This window comes from Nannobrachium achirus (genome assembly GCF_963921795.1).
Source record: "Nannobrachium achirus genome assembly, chromosome: 15".
Lineage (NCBI taxonomy): Eukaryota > Metazoa > Chordata > Actinopteri > Myctophiformes > Myctophidae > Nannobrachium > Nannobrachium achirus.
The window spans coordinates 64121081-64143528 of record NC_137822.1 but is presented as its reverse complement, the minus strand read 5'-3'; the positions used below and the strand labels follow the sequence as shown (position 1 = coordinate 64143528).

The 22448-nt window shown below is 43.4% G+C and overlaps 1 protein-coding gene across 1 annotated transcript in view; it reads right to left on the bottom strand.

Moving 5' to 3' along the window:
* The window catches only part of fibcd1b (fibrinogen C domain containing 1b), a gene marked incomplete at both ends in the record, with an annotated part of 511759 nt that overhangs the window by 358099 nt on the left and 131212 nt on the right, over positions 1 to 22448 (bottom strand). The window contains 2 exons of the mRNA XM_080743825.1: positions 4985 to 5317; positions 5691 to 5840. Of these exons, the coding sequence (XP_080599951.1) occupies positions 4985 to 5317; positions 5691 to 5840 (483 nt within the window). The remainder of the gene's footprint in view (positions 1 to 4984; positions 5318 to 5690; positions 5841 to 22448) is intronic.

Sequence of the window (22448 nt, the reverse complement as noted above, 5' to 3'; positions counted from 1 at the left end):
TTACTTAAGTACTTTATTTAAGTGCAGTGTTGAGGTATTTGTACTTTACTTGAGTATTTCCAATTTCCCATACTTTTACTTCTACTCCACTACATTTCAGATCCAAATATTGTACTTTTACTCCATTACAATTATTTGAAAACTTTAGTTACAATTACTTTGCAGATCTAAATTACAATATTATAAAACATAAACCACTTAAGCTCACAATGTGTCGCCATGCGACGCGTTGTGAGCTTGTAACTGATGTCCATGGGACTGAAGTAACTGTAGCTGCTGTCCATGGTACTGAAGTAACTGTAGCTGCTGTCCATGGTACTGAAGTAACTGTAGCTACTGTCCATGGTGCTTAAGTAACTGTAGTTGCTGTCAATGGTACTGAAGTAACTGTAGCTGCTGTCCATGGTACTGAAGTAACTGTAGCTGCTGTCAATGGTACTGAAGTAACTTTAGCTGCAGTGCTGGCCAATGGTACTGTAGTAACTGTAGCTGCTGTCCACGGTAATGAAGTAACTGTAGCTGCTGTCCTTCGTACTTAAGTAACTGTAGCTGCTGTCCTTCGTACTGTAGTAACTGTAGCTGCTGTCCATGGTACTGAAGTAACTGTAGCTGCTGTCCATGGTACTGAAGTAACTGTAGCTTCTGTCCATGGTGCTGAAGTAACTGTAGCTGCTGTCCATGGCACTGAAGTAACTGTAGCTGCTGTCCATGGTACTGAAGTAACTGTAGCTGCTGTCCATGGTACTGAAGTAACTGTAGCTGCTGTCCATGGTACTGAAGTAACTGTAGCTACTGTCCATGGTGCTTAAGTAACTGTAGCTGCTGTCCTTCGTACTGTAGTAACTGTAGCTGCTGTCCATGGTACTGAAGTAACTGTAGCTGCTGTCCATGGTACTGAAGTAACTGTAGCTGCTGTCCATGGTGCTGAAGTAACTGTAGCTGCTGTCCATGGTACTGAAGTAACTGTAGCTGCTGTCCTTCGTACTGAAGTAACTGTAGCTGCTGTCCTTCGTACTGAAGTAACTGTAGCTGCTGTCCTTCGTACTGTAGTAACAGTAGCTGCTGTCCATGGAACTGAAGTAACTTTAGCTGCAGTGCTGGCCAATGGTACTGAAGTAACTGGCACTACAGCTGCTGTCCAGGGGGGTGTGGCTATCTGATGGCAGTCCCCCGAATGTTTGTGCTAAGTTTGACAACCAGACCAATGGTGCGCCCAAGAGTCCCTTCCTAGATATCTCTGCTGTCGGACCGAAACCTTCTAACTCCAAAATGTTCATTTTCGGGAAAATTAGCTCAAGTGGAGTTAGGAGGTTTTGTCCCAAGCACTTTTTACTACTTTCCATTGGTTCAATATTATTTTAACCAACACTCAGATGTAAAGGGTGTTCAATAGTCCTGATTTATGCCAAAAAATCAAAAACCTCAACAATGGAGTATGTCTAGACTCACGTCATAAACATGGATCTGTCACATTTCGTATACATGTGACCTGACGCTCGCTTATCTCCTGATTAGGGAGTCTTACTGGTAATAAATCCATGTATAAAATGGGTATTTCAAACCATGCTATTGTATCTGATTGCGTGACAGGTGTGCTATAATATCCATCTACCATGGCTATGTATAGCCAGGCTTAATGTCTTTTGTGAAGGTACATATCACTTCATGGCTAAGAATGAAATGAAATCACTCAACGGGAACTTTGACCTCCATGGAGGCAAATCTATGGAGGAGTTGATAGAGCAACGCATGTCTCTGGGAGGAACAAAAAAAGATAAAACATGAAATAAAATCACTTTCAAAGGATGGCACTGAGGTGCAGACAGCTGAAATTGAAGGATAAAAAAAGGCTAAATGAAGCAAATACAATTCAGCAAACTGAATGGGCTGTATGTCAAATCAGCGAAAGGAAAATAGGTATTTTTAAATCGTCAATGCCAAAGGTGCGCGCCGCCGAAATGTCACGAGACATCTACGGCAGGTATGAGGAATGGCAAATGACAGAGAGACGGATAGAGCTGACATTTATATCTCACATTTAAATGTAACCGTTGCATAGCAACCGGGCCTTGCTCGTTAACCCATAAAGCAAGGGGTCTTCAACAGGGGGTCTGGGACCCCTAGGTGGTCCTCAGGGTTACTACAGGGGGTCCTCCAAATCTTTGTGGGATAGAAACATTGTATTTCCTGTGAACTTTAGCCAAAAATAGCAGATACCTATAAGCTCTCAACGCCTCACAACGCGAGGCGTTGAGAGCTTTTAGATCAGCTATTTTAGGCAAAGGGGTTTAGTGTTGAGGGGAAAAAGAGCAGACTAAGTACAGAGTGAAGGGTCAAGTTTATTAAGTATTGAAGGTTCAAGTGGTTAAATATCTGAAAACACATTGACATGAATCCAAAATACACTGATGATTGTGCTGTCAAACGTTGCAACTATATGGAATCTATGAACAGGTTGTGGGGGTCCCTGCTTCATCTCTCCCTCAATAAGGGGTCCTTGGACTGAACGAAGACCCCTGCCGATTCTACAAATGCCTTCTGAATCCGTAGATCTATTATTTTCCTGTGCCAAGGACCCCCAAATGTATATGTTTGAAATGTTTTGTGATCCCCAGAAGAGAGGATTTGAGTTAAATAATTCAAAGTTATTCAAGATTTTTCGAACACTTTCAAGATTCTTTCTAAAATGTTCAAGGTTAGCAGATGCACAAACTCTCTGCACAGCATGAAGTGACGCGCTGTGAGCTTGTAGATCAACGCTAAAATAGAAAATGGCACAGATGCTTTGCTGTTTTTATTGGTTAAGGCAGCTGTTGGGGCTTGCTTTCTTATAAAAAAATAATATATGTATAAAAAAAATCATTCTTGTTGTAATGAAATGCTATTAAAAACAGCTCTAATTGCGATGTGTCTAAGCACTTTACAAAACCCATAACTCACAACGGTGATTATGTCACAGCTAAGAGGGTTAACGCCCCTTAGCGCTGATATAAACATTACCATGGCCTGTTGTCAGTAATTACTTTATATTGATGATTAATTCTTGATTTATTTCCTCTAATCTTCTATTTTTTTTTTACCTGCTAGTTCCATATTTGGCCTCGAATTTAAGAGCACGATTCCCTTAACTAGAAAATTGTTACAGACAATTGGAATGGTACATGAGAAGTCTGACCGCTATATATTGATCTCATGACTTCAGATATAATGTGCACCGATTTGTGTGAGTTCCGGACAAAGGTTGTAGGAGTTCCAAATAGAGGAAAGTCTAGTCTAGCACAAATGGCCAGGGGCCTGAATGGGGAGTTGTGTCATGATCCAAGGAATCCAATGTGATTGTTCGACCTACGGTTCAAGACAGACGGACGGACGGACGGACGGACGGACGGACGGACGGACGGACGGACGGACGGACGGACGGACGGACGGACGGACGGACGGACGGACGGACGGACGGACGGACGGACGGACGGACGGACGGACGGACGGACGGACGGACGGACGGACGGACGGACGGACGGACGGACGGACGGACGGGCGGACGGACGGACGGACGGACGGACGGACGGACAGACAGACAGACAGACAGACAGACAGACAGACAGACAGACAGACAGACAGACAGACAGACAGACAGACAGACAGACAGACAGACAGACAGACAGACAGACAGACAGACAGGGGAAAACATATTCTCCGGTCCTCGACAATAACCAACAATGTCCAGGCCCTTGCTTACAAATAGTTCTTCATTCCCTTCACTCTCTCCTGACTTAAACCCCAAAACGCCAGTTCTTGGCGGACTTAAAGCATCTCAGAGAGATTCGCTCTATTTTTAAATGTTCCCCCCGCTTTGTGCTTGAACCGCATGGTTTGATGGACAGAGCCCTTTGGAGTGTTGGACGAGAAACAGAGAAACTCGGCAATACCACGTCTGTGGTCAAAGCTGTCTGCTTTTCTCCCCGGCTCGGGATTATTTCGCCGCTGTCGGGGTAAAAACCTCGTTTCGCCATATTTCAGTTTAGTACAGTTAGTTGCTTGCTGCTGAGATCGGCATAATAACTTTGGTCTTGTCCCACAAATGACTGAGTCACGTGATTCACTTCTGGGCCACAAGGGGCAGCAGCGATCTATTGCCTTGCTACCATGCTTAAAGTTATACCATGTAACTTTTTTTATAAAACAAATCTTAAAATTGTCCCAACTGTTAAATCGCTGAAGTTTTAGAACCCCCACTCCGTTAATTTCAGCTTCTAAAGCCTTCTCTTTATATGTTTTCTATGAGCCGTGAGGGGGGGAGAATTTCGCGGAAAAATGACGTCATCTGCATCATCTGTATACGTTGTGTATACGTTGGCCAATCATATCGCGGATCATAAACACATGGTACACTACCGGCCAATCACACGCGTATCTGCAGTATCTTCAGGAAGTAGCTTCCCTCAGCTACAGTGTTTACGATGGTGAAGGATTCTTAACCTCTTAATCCCCAAATCCTGGCCAGAAAATTACGTTCTACCATGGTTCTACCCCTCCACGGATTCGTATTGTCGCGGTGGTTTGCGGCGCCGCTCCGGTGGTCCGCGGCGGTGGTCCGCGACGACTCCGGGCGAAAAACGGCCGAAAAAAGCAATACCGCTACTGACCACTAGTTTAGCAACTTACACAGTATAGCTTTAAGTGTCATTCCCACCTGGCATGATAAAGATAAAGATATCATTTAAAAAATCGCTCTCAACCCAAGTGGATATGGTAGCGTCCAACCCACATCGATAACACCAATGTAATTATCATTAACGACCAGTAAGACTCCCTAATCAGGAGATAAGCGATCGCCAGGTGTGTGTGTGTGTGTGTGTGTGTGTGTGTGTGTGTGTGTGTGTGTGTGTGTGTGTGCGTGCATGCGCGCGTGTGTGTGTGTGTGTGTGTGTGTGTGTGCGTGCGTGCATGCACGGGTGTGTGTGTGTGCATTGACGTCACCCACCTGGATGAGGCGGCCCTGCTCCGTCTGCAGGGTGTTGAGGTCCTGGCCCAGGCTGCCCTGGCCGCGGCGCAGCGACTCGTAGTCCATCTTGAGCTGGCCGGCGTGCGCCGACAGCTTTGCCACCTCCTCGGCCAGGCTGACCAGCAGCGCACGGTCCTGGCCCTTCACCGACTTCAGGTCGGCGTCGTGGTCGGTCAGCGAGTGCAGCAGCGACGTCTGCACGCCCTCCAGGCGCAGGAAGTTGCCGTTGTAGTCGGGGCAGTTGGGGTCGATGAAGATGTTGATGCGCGAGCCGTCGCCGCGCTCCACCGTCACCAGAGCGTTGGCCTCGTCCTGTGGGTCGGGTGGAGCAGCAGGGACGTGCAGAGAATGTTAGAGAGGCAGGGGCTGACATTTCTAAAAGGAGCATTTTGGTGGATATATCGAGTAGCCGGCCTCCAAGCTCACATCGCGGCACACTGCGACGCATTGTGAGCTTGGAGGTCGGCCATGTTCGGCCCGTGATACGGGCAATTCTCGCTATAGCAGATATACAAGCTCACAGCGCGGCACTTGGTGCTGCGCTGTGAGCTTGTATACCTGCTATTTTTCAATAGTTAAAGTATATCAAACAATTAAGGCCCCTCCACCTCCTTGGGCCCTAGTAACTCAGTCCCACTTCCCCCCCGTCCCCCGTACCCCCACTGTGACGCCCCTGTGCTCTTGCCTGGTTGGTGGAGACGTGCGGCGGGCCGTCAGACATGCGTCCGGGCGCCTGGTAGTGGTTCATGAAGAGGATGGTGCCCGTGACGGTCACCGCCAGCAGCACGGCCACGAAGAGCAGGATGGTGCAGAGCAGGTAGCTGCAGCTCATCCTCTGTTGGACCATGGGAGAGAGAGGCAGGGAGGGAGGGAGAGAGAGAATTGTCAAAATTGAAAAAAAGGGGAAAAAGGTGCTCACATGTTTTACTTTAAAGCAGTGGTTCTCAACATGTGGGTCGGGACTTGCCTGGCTCCAGCCCATAGACCCGCCCACTCTCTGAGCGGACTGGTTCTCTTGTTTAGGCAGAACCAAGCCAATGAGAGTCGGAGCCTCGGAGGAGGGGGTGGGTCTAACTTTTGAAAATCAACAGTGGAGGGAGGGGGAGCTCAGCCAAAGCTCTTAATTGCTCCCTTTCAACTTCAAAGGGGGTTGTGCACACCTTGTTAGCATCAAAGACAACAACCTGTTTGATGCTTGTCATAGAGGGGAGGGGGAGGGGGGAATGTGTTTGTGTACAAACACGTCTGTGTGCTCTGAGTCCTCTAAGGCAGGGCACCACCTGTAAATAAACTTTTCATCCACGGCACCCCTGAATTACACTGTTATTTCTAGAATCTTTTATCATATTGTAAATATTCACATCTTTCCACCTGAGGTATGGTACTGTATGTCACAGAGAAATATAGTTTTTATACTTGACGTTTATCCACTTGAACCCTAGCATCCCTGTTCTGGGGGGGAGGTTCACCAAACATAGCCAATCTACAAGCTCACAACACTTGTGGATCTACTATTTTTGGTAGAGAGTTGGGGTCTAAAAAGAACTCAAGTACTGTGCAAATCAGCTCTGTTTTACTAAACATAGAAGTCCTAAGTGCTTAAACTTACTGTGGTGATATTGATGAATTCCATACAATACAAGGAATACAAACAGATCATGCAGCACGATGTATGGGCGTGCGTGCAATGCGAGACAATGCATTATTTAGACCAATCCGACCCTAGTGAAAATCTCAGAGCGCAAACATCTCCGCCCCTCAAAACCACAGACAATTCCTTCCAAAAGCAGCCTAGTTTGACATATAGACATAGACATTTAATTACCTTAAAACAACTATCTTGTGGAATGAAAACCCTCTTCAACATTCAAACTGTGTTAATATGAAAAAAAAACGAAGAAAACACAAAAGCTAAATAAATCTTATTTTCGCAGTTTCTACTATTTGAAAATCGCAGACATTTGGACGTTTCTAACAGAACTGGTCACACGTTATCAAAGTATTCTGTGGCACCCCTGGACTGGCATAATGGCACCCTATAGGGTGCCACGTCACCCACTTTGGGAAACCCTGCCCTAAGGACACACGTACCCCCATGCATTTGAGAAACACTGGTCTTAAAAATTAAAAGGATTTCCATCTAAACAGGCATATTGATTGTCATTAGCATTGCTGCTGTGAAGGGGTGATTTGCAGGAGGCCAGCTTTAATCTCACCCCTTCAGATAGAAAGAGAGGACAACGTCGACAACAAAGACTGAGAGAACAACAACTAATTAGTGCAGCGAAGATCCACGAAACACGTTAGAACGAACAAACAGGATCGAAAATGAACGGAATGGATTCCAAAGACAGAGAAGATAGATGGGAATCTAATAAGTGCCATAATGTCATTAAGCCATTTAGGCCAAGCATTATTGAATGCTTTAACTATTGAAAAATAGCAGATCTACAAGCTCGCAGCGACGGCACAGAGTGCCGCGCTGCGAGCTTGTAGATCTGCTATTTTGAAAAAATTGTGAAAATGTGTGCAAATCTTTGAATATATGTACTTTTAAAGTGAACGTTTGTAACTCAAATGTTGCTTCTGGGGGGTCTCTGGAACTAAATATTTTGAGATGTGGCTCCGTGGCCAAATGCCTACCATTTTGGTGCATCCTTCACATGAAAAAGTTTGAGAACCACTGACATAGAAACATAGGTTTTTCTAAAAAATCTTAGAAGGATTCAAAAGACACTTACAGAATCTGGTCAAAATCTTTTTTTCAAAAATAGCAGATCTACAAGCTCGCAGCGCGGCACAGCTTGTAGATCTGTCTTTCAACAGTTAGCATAAAATAATAATACACAATAATGCGGATATAGCTTCGCTGTTTCTACATGTCATCTTTTCGACACCCATGGCCAACTCTAACCCTTACACTAACCCTAACCTCCGATCTTGCCGCGCTGCGAGCTTGTAGATCTGCTATTTTTGAAAAATCGTCAAAATTAGAATTTCGACCCGATTCTATAAGTGTCTTTTGAATCCTTCTAAGGTTTTTTGAAAAACCTATGTTTCTATGTCAGCAATCTGGCTATCCATCGTCAAAGAAAAGGCCCTTTTCACTTAGCTGGAGCTCAGTTAGTCTGTTCTTGAGAGACTACTATGTCAGTGGTTCTCAAACCTTTTCTTGTGAAGGACCCCCAAAATTATATGTATTTGGCCACAGACCCGCATCTCAAAATATTTAGTTCCAGGGACCACCCAGAAGCAAAATTTGAGTTACAAACGTTTGCTTTGAAAATGCATATATTCAAAGATTTGTACACATTTTCACAACTTTTTTCCAAAAATCAAACCTCGGTTCGAAGTGAAGCAGTGAATTTTTATTCTATGTGTTCTAGAGCTTTGAAATCTGTGTTCTAGATCGATACATTCTGTGCTTTAGTTCTATACTTTCTATGTGCTTTAGTTCTATACTTTTATGAATTCTGAATGAATGAATGAATGAATGAATGAATGATTTTGTCTGGAGGGCCAAATTGTCATGTGAAGCTTGACCAATCCTCAATTCTGCATGCACGGGACATGTACAGGACAGACATTCTCACTCCTTGAGGATCTATGGGAATCCTCCAAAAAACAGGTACGGGACAGACAAAGCCACTGCTTTCACCGCTTCAAAAATAGTAGATCTACAAGCTCGCAGCGCGGCACTCGGTGCCGCGCTGCAAGCTTGTAGATCTGCTATTTTTCACTGGTTTAAGCATTCAATAATTCTAGGCCTAAATGGGTTTCTTCAAACATGCGCTATTAAAAAAGGCCTTTATTGCCTTCATGATCCAGTGCCATATTGCCACTTACGCCCAGGAGAAGAATCAATGGCGAGGAGCCAGCGATATGGCCTACCTATATTCATGATTAACGACGGCTTGTTCTCCCTGCCCGCATCCTCCACCGAATGAATGGACCGTGCTGCCGCTTCCCAACGGATGATGCGCGCCATGATGGAGTGCATGAGCAGCGTCTGTGTGTGTGTGTGTGTGTGTGTGCAGGGACGTGCTGGCCATTGGGAAAAGCGGGACAACTCCCGAACGGCTGCTTCATTCCCGGCCGGTCCAGGCCGACAATAAAATGTCGGCCTTTGTTCCATTTTGGGGGCTGGGCGGCCAACAAAGTAAATCGTCACTAATCGTCACTAAATCGTCACCGCGAGGCGTTGTGTGCTTGTAGATTGGCTGTTTTCACTAGTTTAAATCATTTTTAAAATGATAAATTCAAAATAAACGGTTTTGGACATACAAGGTTTCCACCCGACAACGACGAAATATAACTCATGTAATTGGCCCATTTTGTCACAAATCTTTGAGTAGCAGCAGCGCTATAGAGAGAGATCTCTCTATAGCGCGCAATGAGGGCCTCTCCAACTCTTTTTCCCGGGCTGAATCAGGGGCCCAGCATGTCCCTGTGTGTTTGTGTGTTTGTGTGTGTGTGTGTGTGTGTGTGTGTGTGTGTGTGTGTGTGTGTGTGTGTGTGTGTGTGTGTGTGTGTACCCTGTATGTGCGTGCGTGCGTGCGTGCGTGCGTGCGTGCGTGCGTGCGTGCGTGCGTGCGTGCGTGCGTGCGTGCGCGCATGTGTGTGGCCAGATGTACACAGGACCGCAATGGAAAAGCCATTGGTTTTTTGCATGTTGTGTTATCCTTTTAGCATCATTGTATGACTGCACCTAATGCCAGCATTGGCATAAAAAGCATTTTTTCGAGTAAATGGACTCTAAAAATCAGAACAGCCATTGTTTTGGCACGGGAGCACTTTGCGTGCACGTGGACGTGCGATCGAAAAAAAATCACGGACTTCTGCCAGTGCCAGCGTTTAGCCATGGACCATAACGGTAGACTGCCAGATTTTCTGTACATATGGTATACAACCCGGTGATTTTCGGGATAGGCAAGGCTTAATGACCCTAATTAATCCCGAAGATCTTCGGGATGGGTTACGGATGAGATAACATGATTATCAGGTATTATGATTATAGGAGGAAGATTTTTTCCAAAAAAGTGTACAGAAAGAGGGATTAAAATGTGTTTTTTATGTGGCCACACCCACCAGTTCATTAAGTATGCCTGGTTGTCATGGTGGGTGGTGACCCAGCTGAAGTTAGCCACACCCACAGTGTTGGGTGAATGGTAAAAGGGGACGGGGTTATATGATGTCACTCTATCTTTGTTTTTGGATCGGCACGTTTGACCCACAAGGTGGCAGCCTCGAGGAAGAAACCCAAAATACAAAGGGAATACATAATTGCTCACAACAACCACACCAGGGGGTCTAATGAAGTACTGTCAACCTCCTAGACACATGAAAATCAGAAAAAGTACAAAACTCAATCAATCAATGATAGTGCAGACTTAACCTTTAGGCTAGATTAATTATGACCGTGGACTTAAGCCCCTATCAGAGTCGGTACCGCGGTGAAGAGCTATCCACCTCAGTGTAGTCTTTTTGAGTCATAAAACTACAACGTTATGTCATTCCTCGCGGTGAAGAGCTTTCCACCGCAAGTCCCGACACATCTCTCTGTTTTTACTTTCAGACAGATAGGCTCTTTACCCCGTTCACTGATTGGTCGATCTAGACCAGTCAGTCACGGTGAATAGGACTCCACCGTGACGGACTATGATGGCCTTCACTTATTTTCTGACTTGAGGCGGAAAGGTTTCCACCTAAAATTTGAGGTGGATAGCTCTTCACCTTGGACTCTGATAGGGGCTTTATACTCATTGTTTTAATTGATGGCCTTCCTGCCCTGGCACTTGGCCTTTGTGCCCTCAAAGATTTGACAACACTAAAGGCCAAGTGGCCTTGACCCTAAAATTATGAAATTCCATGCCTGGTAGGTACCCTCACAAAACAACATGCAGTAATCCTGGTCTCTATACTGCTTCTATCTGGCCAGGCGGGGCACCTTATGGAGGCATGGCCATTGCTATTTATGAGAAAATATTCAAATGTCTTTCAAATGTTTTTTTTTTTTTGTTTGTTTGTTTGTTTTTGCATATAATGTATTTTTCATGCTGCTTTCAGTGAGCTTGTAGGACAGGTGTCAAAACGTATTTGTATCAAATTGGACACATTGGAGTGGTTAATATGTAAATCAACTGACATAAGCACAGCGAACCGTGTTAATGGACTGCTAATGGTCTGCTTTATGGAAGAGTTTAATGGCTACTATAATCTCTGGGAAATCAATTGTGTATTTCCAGAGCTATTAAACATGGTGTGTTTAGTGTTTACCCATGTTCTGTGGACAGATGGCCAGAGGTTGTTGCTCTATGTGTCAGCCACTATGGATATTTGTAATAAATCTATCTACTGGTGTCTGTCTGTCTGTCTGTCTGTCTGTCTGTCTGTCTGTCTGTCTGTCTGTCTGTCTGTCTGTCTATCCACTTGTCACACTAATTTTCAGACAGTTTAACCTTTCAAACCCTCGATATTTAGTCAACTTGACCGTTGGCTTTGTACTTGGTCTACACCAACTCTCCGAAAATAGCTGATCTACAAGCTCCCTACATTGTTCCAGGTATGTGAGGCACAACACTTGATAGATGACTTTCCAAACAGGAATCTCAAACCTCAAATAGTCCTGAGTGTCAGCTTCCAGGAAGAAACCCCAAATACAAAGGGAATACATAATTGCTCATAACAACCACACCAGGGGGTCTAATGAAGTACTGTCAACCTCCTAGACACATGAAAAACAGAAAAAGTACAAATCTATGGCACCGCCTCTTTAACCACTTTCACTTTCAAGCTTCTTCAGAAATACCGGGTAGTGAAAATAGCCACTTTTGTGTGACAGTCTTGTACAATGAAGTAGGGCAGGGGTCCTCAAGGTTTTCAGGCCAAGGACCCCTTAGCTGAGAGAGAGATGAAGCAGGGACCCCCTCTTCATGTTGTATAAAGCTGTGTTGCAGACTTTCATCGATTTCATAGGTAGATTCATAGACTTGTTTGACAGCACCGTCATCAGTCGATGTTGGATTTGTGTTAATGTGTTTTTTTCAGACATTTTCTTTCACTTAACTTGTCGATACTTTGTAAACTTGACCTATCACTCTGTACTTGGTCTGCTCTTTTTCTTTACCTCCACACCGACGTATTTGCAAAAATAGCCGATCTACAAGCTCTCGACGCCTCGCGCTGCGAGGTGTCGAGAGCTTGTAGATCTGCTATTTTAGGCCAAAGTTCTCCTCAGAATAGGGATGCGAGGGTTCAAGTTGTTGATCTAAAATAATTATCCTATCACACAGAGATTTGGCGGCCCCCCTGTAGTAACTCTAAGGACCCCCTAGGGGTCCCCGGACCCCCTGTTGAAGACCTTTAAAGTAGGGCATTCATTATGGCAGGGGGAAACATATTTGTTTAACCCATTCAGAACGGGTACACAGTATGGTGTATTATTATTTTATGCTTTAACTACTGAAAAATAGCAGATATACAAGCTCGAGTGCCGCGCTGTGAGGTTGTAGATCTGCTATTTTTGAAAAAATCATGACAATTTCAATTTTGACTTGATTCTATAAGTGTCTTTTGAATCCTTCTAAGGTTTTTTGAAAAACCTATGTTTCTATGTCAGCAATGTGGCTATAGCCAGCGTCAAAGAAAAGGTCCTTTTCACTTAACAGTTAACAGCTCAGTTAGTCTGTTCTTGAGTGACTACTATGTCAGTGGTTCTCAAACCTTTTCATGTGAAGGACCCCTGTAAAAAAATATTCATCTCAAAATATTATAGTTCCATGGACCACCCAGAAGCAGAATTTGAGTTACAAACGTTCTCTCTAAAAATGCATATATATTCAAAGATTTGCACACATTTTCACAACTTTTTCAAAAATAGCAGATCTACAAGCTCACAGCATGGTACTCGGTGCCGCGCTGTGAGCTTGTAGATCTGCTATGTTTCAATAGTTAAAGCAGTCAATAATCCTAATAGTTAGGCATTCAATAGGCCTAAATGTGTTAAACATTTAAATATGAGATTGAAGTTTTCTGCCCGACAGCAACAATATTATCCAACATTTCATTAGACTAACATTAGCTAATAACTATGAATATTAGATAGCTGTAATCTGTGCAGCTTTGAAACATTTAGGGCCCAAATTATTATGCGCAGCCAGCAATTAATTTCATAGTCAGAAAAATCATTTTTCATTTCTAAAACCGAATGGGAAGTGAACAGTGTGTGTCACAAAGTTGAAGCCTGTGTAATTGTACCGAATGTGTTTGCATGCGTTAATTAGCTAACATAAAGAGTGTCTGTTTGCACCCGACAGCGTGTACAGAAGTCACGCCGTTTCTAGTTTAGTCCTTACAGCAGATTTTTGGGGTTTTAATTAGCTCAGACAGACACACAGAGAGACAGACAGACAGACAGACAGACAGACAGACAGACATGTAAAGGAGCAGTCTGCGCGCTTCAGCCAACAGTAGGTAGAAGCAGTGGTGTAAAGTAACTAAGTACATTTTTGTTTTCTTATCATTTTTATCCCACGATTTTGTAAGGCATTTTCACCCAGTGCCAATTGCCTATGTAATCGTGGGCTCTGCTCTCCCTCAGCCGCGCCTGGGGAGACAACGGACTGACCTCATGTTTCCTTGCATGAGGAGTCCAAGTTGCTTCTTTTCACCTGACAGTGGGGATTTCCCCGGTTTGTACGTAGAGCGTGGAAGGAACACGTTATTCCAACCAGTTCCTTTCCACCTCTATCAGGCGCCCCATTATAGAGACCAGGTTTACTACATATTTGTGTGAGGGTATCTACCCTAGGAGACACGGGGAGAACATGCAAACTACACACAGAAAGTCCCCATCGCCAACCCCACCTAGGGTGTGGGCACTGATGACGCGGAGGAGGGAACACTGAGGTAACTGAGTACATTTACTTAAGTACTATACTTAAGTACACTTTTTAGTTATTTGTACTTTACTTGAATATTTCCAATTTCCAATACCTTTACTTCTACTCCTCTACATCTCAGTTCCAATTTTAGTTGTAAATGATTTTTCGAAAACGGTAGTTACTAGTTACTTTGCAGGTACAAATTATTGCAACCGTGGGTCGCAATTAATGTCTATAGCTGACCTGTTGTGACATCAAATTGTTGACTCAATGACCAAGGCAGCTGCCAATCGACTCCCATATCGACATTCTAACTAAGGGGCTCTCTGCCGATCGACTTAAAAGTCGATCGGCAATTTTTTTGATATTTTTTTGCGGAGGAAACGGTCTTACCTAACTGGTGCCATTGTAACGAGTTACCGTGAAAAGTAAGGATTCGATCATGACGTCACCGGTTATTCAGGCCTCCTCTGTGTAAAATGGCATATGCTAGCCGTTAGTTTCAATACACACTACAATCTATAACGCAGCTTCAGTACGTCGGATTTTGACCCGGTTTGAAGTGTCTGTGGCGGGTATGCATGTCCCAGGCGATAGTCGATAGGTTAATTACACCATCAAGCGCGCGTGTGGCGCTCAGGGTCCCACGCTATTCCACGCTAACGTTAGCTCCCAGGCCCATGTAAACAGACACAGCAGCAGGGCCGGAGTGGGCCTGTCTGGGCCATAGGGACCCATACACCCTTCCAGGCCACCCTACCCAAACACTAGGCAACATGAAAACACATGAACGCGCCTGCCACCCGCACTCACACACATGTGACAGCCTTACAGAGTTTCAGTTCTGTTTGGCTGAGATGTTTCTTGTAAAACAAAACACATAAAAAACTAATATACTAATATATACCACCCACTGTAGGCCTACAGAAGTAGTCACTACAACACTCGCTTCTGTGCAGACAGTGCAGTATGTCACAGGAGCAATCATATGAAGACAACAGTTACAGCATTTCTCCTTTCCACATGGGCTAAGTAATCACTGAAAATCATTATTCCATATATACCAACAGTCACACTAGAAAGTGTTCTATATCCAGTCCATATTATTTATATGGTATGCAATTAAATAAGAATATAGTATTATTTTGTCAGCAAAGCATTTAGATGTCAGCTTACTATATCAATATTATATGCAAACGCCAATGTTCAATGTAAAACTGTACAATCTAGTACTGTACTGTATTATCACTGAGTAGAGCTCTGCATGCACCTCTCCCCCGGAATAATCTTATATTCAGTTAGAATCATCACTACCTGCTAGTAGTTCCATTCTGCTAGTAGTGCTATGGAACCTCCTATTCAGTTAGGAAGACATTGTGGAATAATTACTGGAACTAACAAGCACTGGCCTCCACCCTACAAACAACATACCACATAGCTAGCTTACAGATTGTCTGTTTTAACAGCACAGCAGCTTCACATGTTTCTCTATCCCACAAAAACATCAATCAATCAGGTAGCCACATGTATCACAGTCAAGCTCAAATTATATATAAAATGACAACAATAGTGTAGAATATGCCTGAAGGTGATGGTGTATGAAACTCCAACTCAGTACAATGTTTCCCATTTCTTAACTTCTGTCCATACATTAGCATAATCACTTAGTAGTGTGGTCTCAGGGATAGATAGCACCTTAACTCTGCAGCCGCACAGAGGCGCTCCAACACAAAATTGCACCAGTTATTTTAGAGTTGTGCATACTAGTATCCACCAAATGTTTCCTCCAAACCCTCAAGTGTAACTTGAGAGTCATTACAGACAGCAATTTGTGTTCATGCTATTAAACTTTGTTAGGGTACAAAATGGAACAAATTGTGCTCTTAATAATCCTAATAATGGCAATGAATTTATCTGGCCTAATGCTCCCCTAGGGATCCACATGCATGTTGAGAAACTTGAGAAGAACCAGTGTTTATATTGAAACAACGTACTTGTTGCTGCATCATTCTTACTAGAAGACTGCATGCTGAAGCTTTGAACATTTCAGTCAGTATAACATTTCCCCCCCAGCCTTCTCACCCTTCAGCTCCATGTTTTCTCTTTTTCTTTGTGGGGCTATGCGCTGGGGTTGGGGGCCATAATTTAACTATTTGTGTCCCAGCACCCCTGAGAGCCAGTCATTGCAATTTTTCCTCATTTTCATGTTTTCATTTCATTTGAAAGCTGGGGATCATAGCTACAAAATGATATATTGGTTGTGGAGATTGACCCAACAGTTTTGAAGATATGGCTTATAGAATGATGCCATGCTGAAATAGTACTTTTGAGATATTCAAGTTTTAAATAAATTTCTAACCTGCAATGACCTGACTCCGCCACATGGGGAGCAATCTTCAATTCAATCTTCAATTCAAAGAAGCTTTATTGGCATGAGAACACAAACGTTTACACAGTGGTGGAAAAAGTACCAACATTTTATAATAAAGTAAAGTATCAATTCTGCAATGTAGAATCACTCTGTTACAAGTGAAAGTCCAGAATAAAAAATGTACTTGAGTAAAAGTACAAAAGTATTGGTATCCAAATGTACTTAAAGTACCAAAAGTAAAAGTACAAAATGTTTGAAAATAGCAGATCTACAAGCTCACAACGCGTCGCACCGCAATGCGTTGTGAGCTTGTAGATCGTCTATTTTCAAATAGCCTTGGTATAACATAGGGCTAAAGTGGTTTATGTATGTTTTAAACTTTAGTTATTGCTCTCTAAAAAGATAATGCCACAACAGCATCTCAAGCATTATTGGGCTAAATGTAAAGACGCTACGCTGCGCCAACCGTGAAGCAGTTTAACCAATTTGCTACATACGTCTACACAAACGGTCAGATTACAAAGATAAATTGCTTAGTGAAGGCTCACAGATGTCACCATAGGGTACGCTCCAGCAGAATGTCCCGTAATGATCGTATTATTTAATGAGGAGCATTTTAATCCGATCGGTCGTCGTTTCCTTAAAAAGGTATTAATGTATCTAAGTGCAGTACACCTCGCAACCGATGGGGTCGCATGGCTGAAAAACAACAGAAAATGGCATCTGATCGGATTAAAATGCAGTTTATTAAACAATACGAAAGATACGGGTAATTCTGCATGAGCGTACCATACTGTGACATCTGTGAGACTTCAGTAAGCACTTTATCTTTGAAATATGAACGTTTTTGTAGACGTACGTAGCAAATAGGTTTAACTGCTCAACACGAGGTTGAAGTGAATGTATTACGTGCGCAACACCGTTAGCCTGTCGGCTAACTGTGCTTTATATAACATCGTCGAGTGTTTATGTAACTTCAGTCAGATTGAAGGATCATCTGACTCTGATAATGAACCACAATCTACAGGCTTAACCGCCTCGCGTTGTGAGCTTGTAGAAGAGAGCAACAATAGAGTTGGGTCACGTTTTATTTGTTTATAGCCTGCAGCTAGCGCTAGCTAACGCTAGCTAGCGTTAGCCGTTAGCCACTCATAGCCAGTCAACCAGAATAGTCTACTCTAAAGTCAACTTTCCGACGGCGAGTGAACGATTGCATTCCATCCATGTTTTCTTGGCTGTCAATTTATTGTCCAAAAAAACAAACACCCTGAACGTTAGAATTAGATAGTTTAGGACGACACTGATCTATTCAATGCTAAGCTAACTCAGTGACAAAGGAAGCTTCCGCACCGGAGCTTCACAGAAGACAAACGCATACGTCACAGACGCCTCCAGGCAGGAATGGATCATTTTCACCAGCGTAGAAGAAGAAACAGCGGAAGTGAACGGCGGAAGAATAATAAATAATAATACACAAAATCATACATTACGTGGTTAATAATTGTTCATTTGGAACACACGTGGCATTAAATTAATGGGATAAATACTGTGGGTTGCATCGCTAAGTAATGGAGTCCCGATATTACCGCATTTGGCTACAAACGGCTAACAAAGGCGTATTTTTTTAGCATTAGTTAGCATTTTTGCTAATTTCAACTGGGAGGACTAACAGAATTATGTACCGATCTCTCACATTAATTAAAAAAAGTCTTATTTACATGCAGAGTTAAGCTCTGGCGTTTAAGTGAAATGTAGCCTAGATATTATGAGATGCTGTTGTGGCATTATCTTTTTAGAGAGCAAAAAAAAAAAAAAAATCATTTTGGCTGTAGGGAATAATGACAGTCCCCGAAATGACTAGCTCTCAGGGGTGCTGGGCCACATTTATTTATTTATTTTGTCGCCTTCTTCTCTCTGCTGTCTGGCCACTATCCTCAGTGACAGTCAGACGTGTGTTTGTGTGCTGCCTTCCTTAGCCGGTCGGTCTGTCTGTGAGCACGGTTGTGGTAGGGCCTGGCCAGAAAGCCAAACTAACCAATGCATTGATTCTTCTAAAAAAAAGTTGATTGCTGTCCTTTTTGACCAATCCCTTGGGTTGAAAACACACGTTGCTTTTCTGTTTAGAGAGGGGAGGGGGCGAGTAGCTGTCAGCACAGGCCAGCTGTGGTGTCAAGTTACACGGGCAGGGCTGCTGTATGAAGCCCTGCTGCTGCTGGCTATGTGGCCTGCGCAAAGGGGATCTTTTTATTTTTTTCAGGAGGCACCAGGCCACCAGGCCGTGGCGGCGGCGCAGTCCACCGGGAATCGTCCCCCTACTCCCTACTGTCAATCCGGGCCTGCACAGCAGGCCACGTTATCGTGAGGCTTATATCAAGGCCTGAAAAGCTTAACGTTGGCGCGCTCTAGTGGTATATTAAATCCAACACAGCCTCTAACCATTCAAAGCCTTGTTTATTGCTGTAATGTAGAACTGAAAAATGTATGATATTCCTGGCAGTATTAACGCACAGCCATATTTTGGGTTCGCAGGGAATGGGTTAACGCTAGGGGTGTGTATCCATCCCTTACAAGGCGATTCGATACGTATCCGATACATGGGCTACGATTCGATTCAGAGACGATACATCTTACATACAGAACGATTCGATACGATTCGATACGGTGCAATTTCGATACGATTTCGATACGATTTCGATTTTGTGGAATTTTATGCGATTCGATTGGATTCGATACGATTCGATGCGATACGGTGTGATCTGATACATACGTTTAATGAAACATTAATTTTCCATTCAATTAAGAAGCTATAATCTATAAAGTAGCATTGCTGACCTTCAAATAATGGATATCTCATAAAAGACCAAGGAATAACAGAAAATTGTAAAGAAAGATGGATGACAAATCATTTTAGTATCATGTCATTGTTGTGTTCATTCTAAATAGACACAGACATGTAGATACAAAAAAGAATTAATGTAAACACACAAAAGGCCTGGCCCTTCAGGCTTCAGTACAGTGCAATAATTGTACTTTGCAAAGCTGCTATAATAACACTGAAAAACTAAAATACATCCTCACCAATGCCACAGATCAGATCAATCCTCAGCAATGCTACAGATCAGATCACCAAATAAAACTAGTAAAAGAGCCTGCTGTTATTCAGTCAATAAGATCATTTCAAAGAGATCCACTTTACAACAGTAACAACAGCAGTATAAAGTAAGTGTAACATTTGAAGTCTGGCACACATCATGTCTACTTGTTATCTTATGGCTCTACTGCAGTAGTTCTAAAAAAATCAATGTCAAGGACCCCCAGTTTGACATGGATCAGGTGCTTGTCTTAAGTTTAAATGGAACCAAATGGACCCATTAGGGTCCATTTGGTTCCATTTGTACACTCCCCTGAGTTACACATACCCAAGGGTTCATTAGGGTCCATTTGGTTCCATTTGTACACTCCCCTGAGTTACACATACCTAAGGGTCCATTTGGTTCCTATCATTTCGCCGAGGACCCCCTAGAACTCCCTCAAGGACCCTTGGGGGTCCCCGGACCCCACTTTGAAAACCAATACTCTATAGTAGCCCTTTGCAATAAAAGCTGATGCTGTGATGCAACAACCTGTGGGCTTGTAGATCTGCGGCTTCCCGCAGGACAGTGACTGCAGTACGCAGAAACCCAGCTCTATTTGGAGGACAGAGCAGCAGGCAGCTTTTTCTTTTTTTTCTTCCCGTTGCACTGCAGTCTGCAGCACTGACTGTGCTAGCAGCGCTCACTTTTGAAGAAATGATTTGTAACAGTAAACGATGAGTAAGTAAGTTCAGAATTTCACAGCAGGTTCATTATTTAATGCTAAAATCCAGTGAATCCGATTAATAACTTTAGGACCGATAGATCGACCGATATGGCCGCGATTTGGACCGATCCGGGTAAACGCGCATCGATGCGGCCGTATCGCTAGTGTTGAAACCGATAATCGATTCATATCGATTTTTTCCGGCACCCTTAGTTAACGCCCATCAACGGGGTCCTGGTTCAATCATGGTTCAATCTGGTGGAAATGCACGAACCAAGGTTCCAAGAAAGTTGAATGGCGCTGGTTCTTGAACCAAGGTTCTTTTGGTGGAAAAGGCCCGATAAATAGAACTGCACACTTCACATTGGGCGTAATTTTTTTTCTTAAAGCCCTAGTTTCTCTTGAAAGAGTGTCTACACAAGTAGTGAAGACAGGAGATCTACAATCTCACTGTTTTCCTTTTTTTATTATAAAAAAAAACAGCAGTTGTGGACATACAAGGTTCCCACCTGACAGTGTCACCTGTCGGGCAGAAACCTCGTATCTCCAAGTTTCAAATGTGTAAATTATTTCGCAAAGTAAAGCCCTGTTTCACCATACATGTTGCACAAAAGTAGTGAAAACAGCTGATCTACAAGCACTGTGTGATTGTAGATCGGCTGTTTTCACTAGTTTTAAATCATTTTTTAAAATGATAAATACAAAACAAACGGTTTTGGACATACAGGGTTCCCACCTGACAGTGACCATATATAACAGTGTTAGCAGACCATAAATGCATCAAAGTGTACCTAGCCTACAATCCCCAGTAGTGTGGGTAAAAGCAACAGTCAATCCACAGTGGATCGTGAGAAATATTACAAATATTACATATCTATGCCCGGTAGGATTCCTTTTCCTCCCAGAACAAGGCCTAGCGGAGAATAAATATGGACTTGAATCTACAGAGTGAAGAAGGGAATATACAGTTAGTCTAGCGACGGTAAAAAAAAAAGAAAGAAAAACTGTTTATTTACCCATTTAGGCCTAGAATTATTGAACCAGTGAAAAATAGCAGTTATACTATTTTTGAAAAAGTCGTGAAAATGTGTGCAAATCTTTGAATATATGTATTTTCAAGGCAAACGTTTGTAACTCAAATGTTCCTTTCGGGTGGTCCCTGGAACTAAATATTTTGAGATGGGGGTCCGTGGCCAAATAAATATCATTTTGGTGGTCCTTCACATGAAAAGGTTTGAGCACCACTGACATAGTAGTCTCTCAATAACAGACTATGAGCTCCATTTAAGTGAAAGGACCTTTTCTTTGGCGATGGCTGGCCAGATTGCTGACATAGAAACAAACGGTTTTTCAAAACATCTTAGAAGGATTCAAAAGACACTTATAGCATCGGGTCAAAATTCTAATTTTCACGATTTTTCAAAAATAGCAGATCTACAAGCTCGCAGTGCGGCACTCGGTGCTGCGCTGTGAGCTTGTATATCTGCTATTTTTCAATAGTTAAAGCATAAAATAATTATACACAATAATGTGTACCCGTTCTAAATGGGTAACAGCAATTGCCTTAGCAGGCCTCTAAAGTGGTGCCAGTGAGAAACACAGTGTGATAAAAGGTTCACCGCTTCCATTAAACAAAATGCAAGCGCACCTCCCCAAATGAGTTCTGGCGGTCCCCAGGTGATTTGCATAATGTGCAACATTGTTTTCTCACTCAACAGTAAACTCAACAAACCAACATACGTGTGAAGGGGAAACACACACACACACACACCGGCCGCGGAAGGTGCGTGTCAAAACAGCTGCCCCCATTATTGTCAATGAACATACCCACACTGGCGGTGTCAGGCCGGTGTCTGCTTCCCTTAACACCCAGCACGCCAAACTCGTTCAGTAACGAGATACGGCCACTAGATGTCACCCTTCCAAAAGGAGTTGTCTCGTCCCTGAACGAGACAACGAAGGGTTAACTGTACGTGCAGCTGCCTGCCCTCTGAATGACCCGAGTCCATACGTCACCCCGTAGCAGAGAGAGAGAGAGAGAGAGAGAGAGAGAGAGAGAGAGAGAGAGAAAATGGCACGAGCTGGTTGCATTGATTTCCATTCTACTCTGAAACATGAAAAGGGCTTTATCTATGAATGAGGTGAAAAGAACGCCAGGGAAGCAGAGATCTGATTGTTTTCACGGCGACACTTTACCGCGATGGTCGGCCGCGGTTTGGATTTTAGTTTTGCGAGCGATTGTAAACAAATGGATTTTCTTCCTCAATCGTCAGCGGACACCCACGTGCACACGCACAAAGCTTCCGAGGCTCTTCAAAATAAAGCGTGAGTGAACGGCGGCAGCAGCAACAGCTAGAAATTGTATAAACCTTAGCAGCCCATGTGTTAAAGA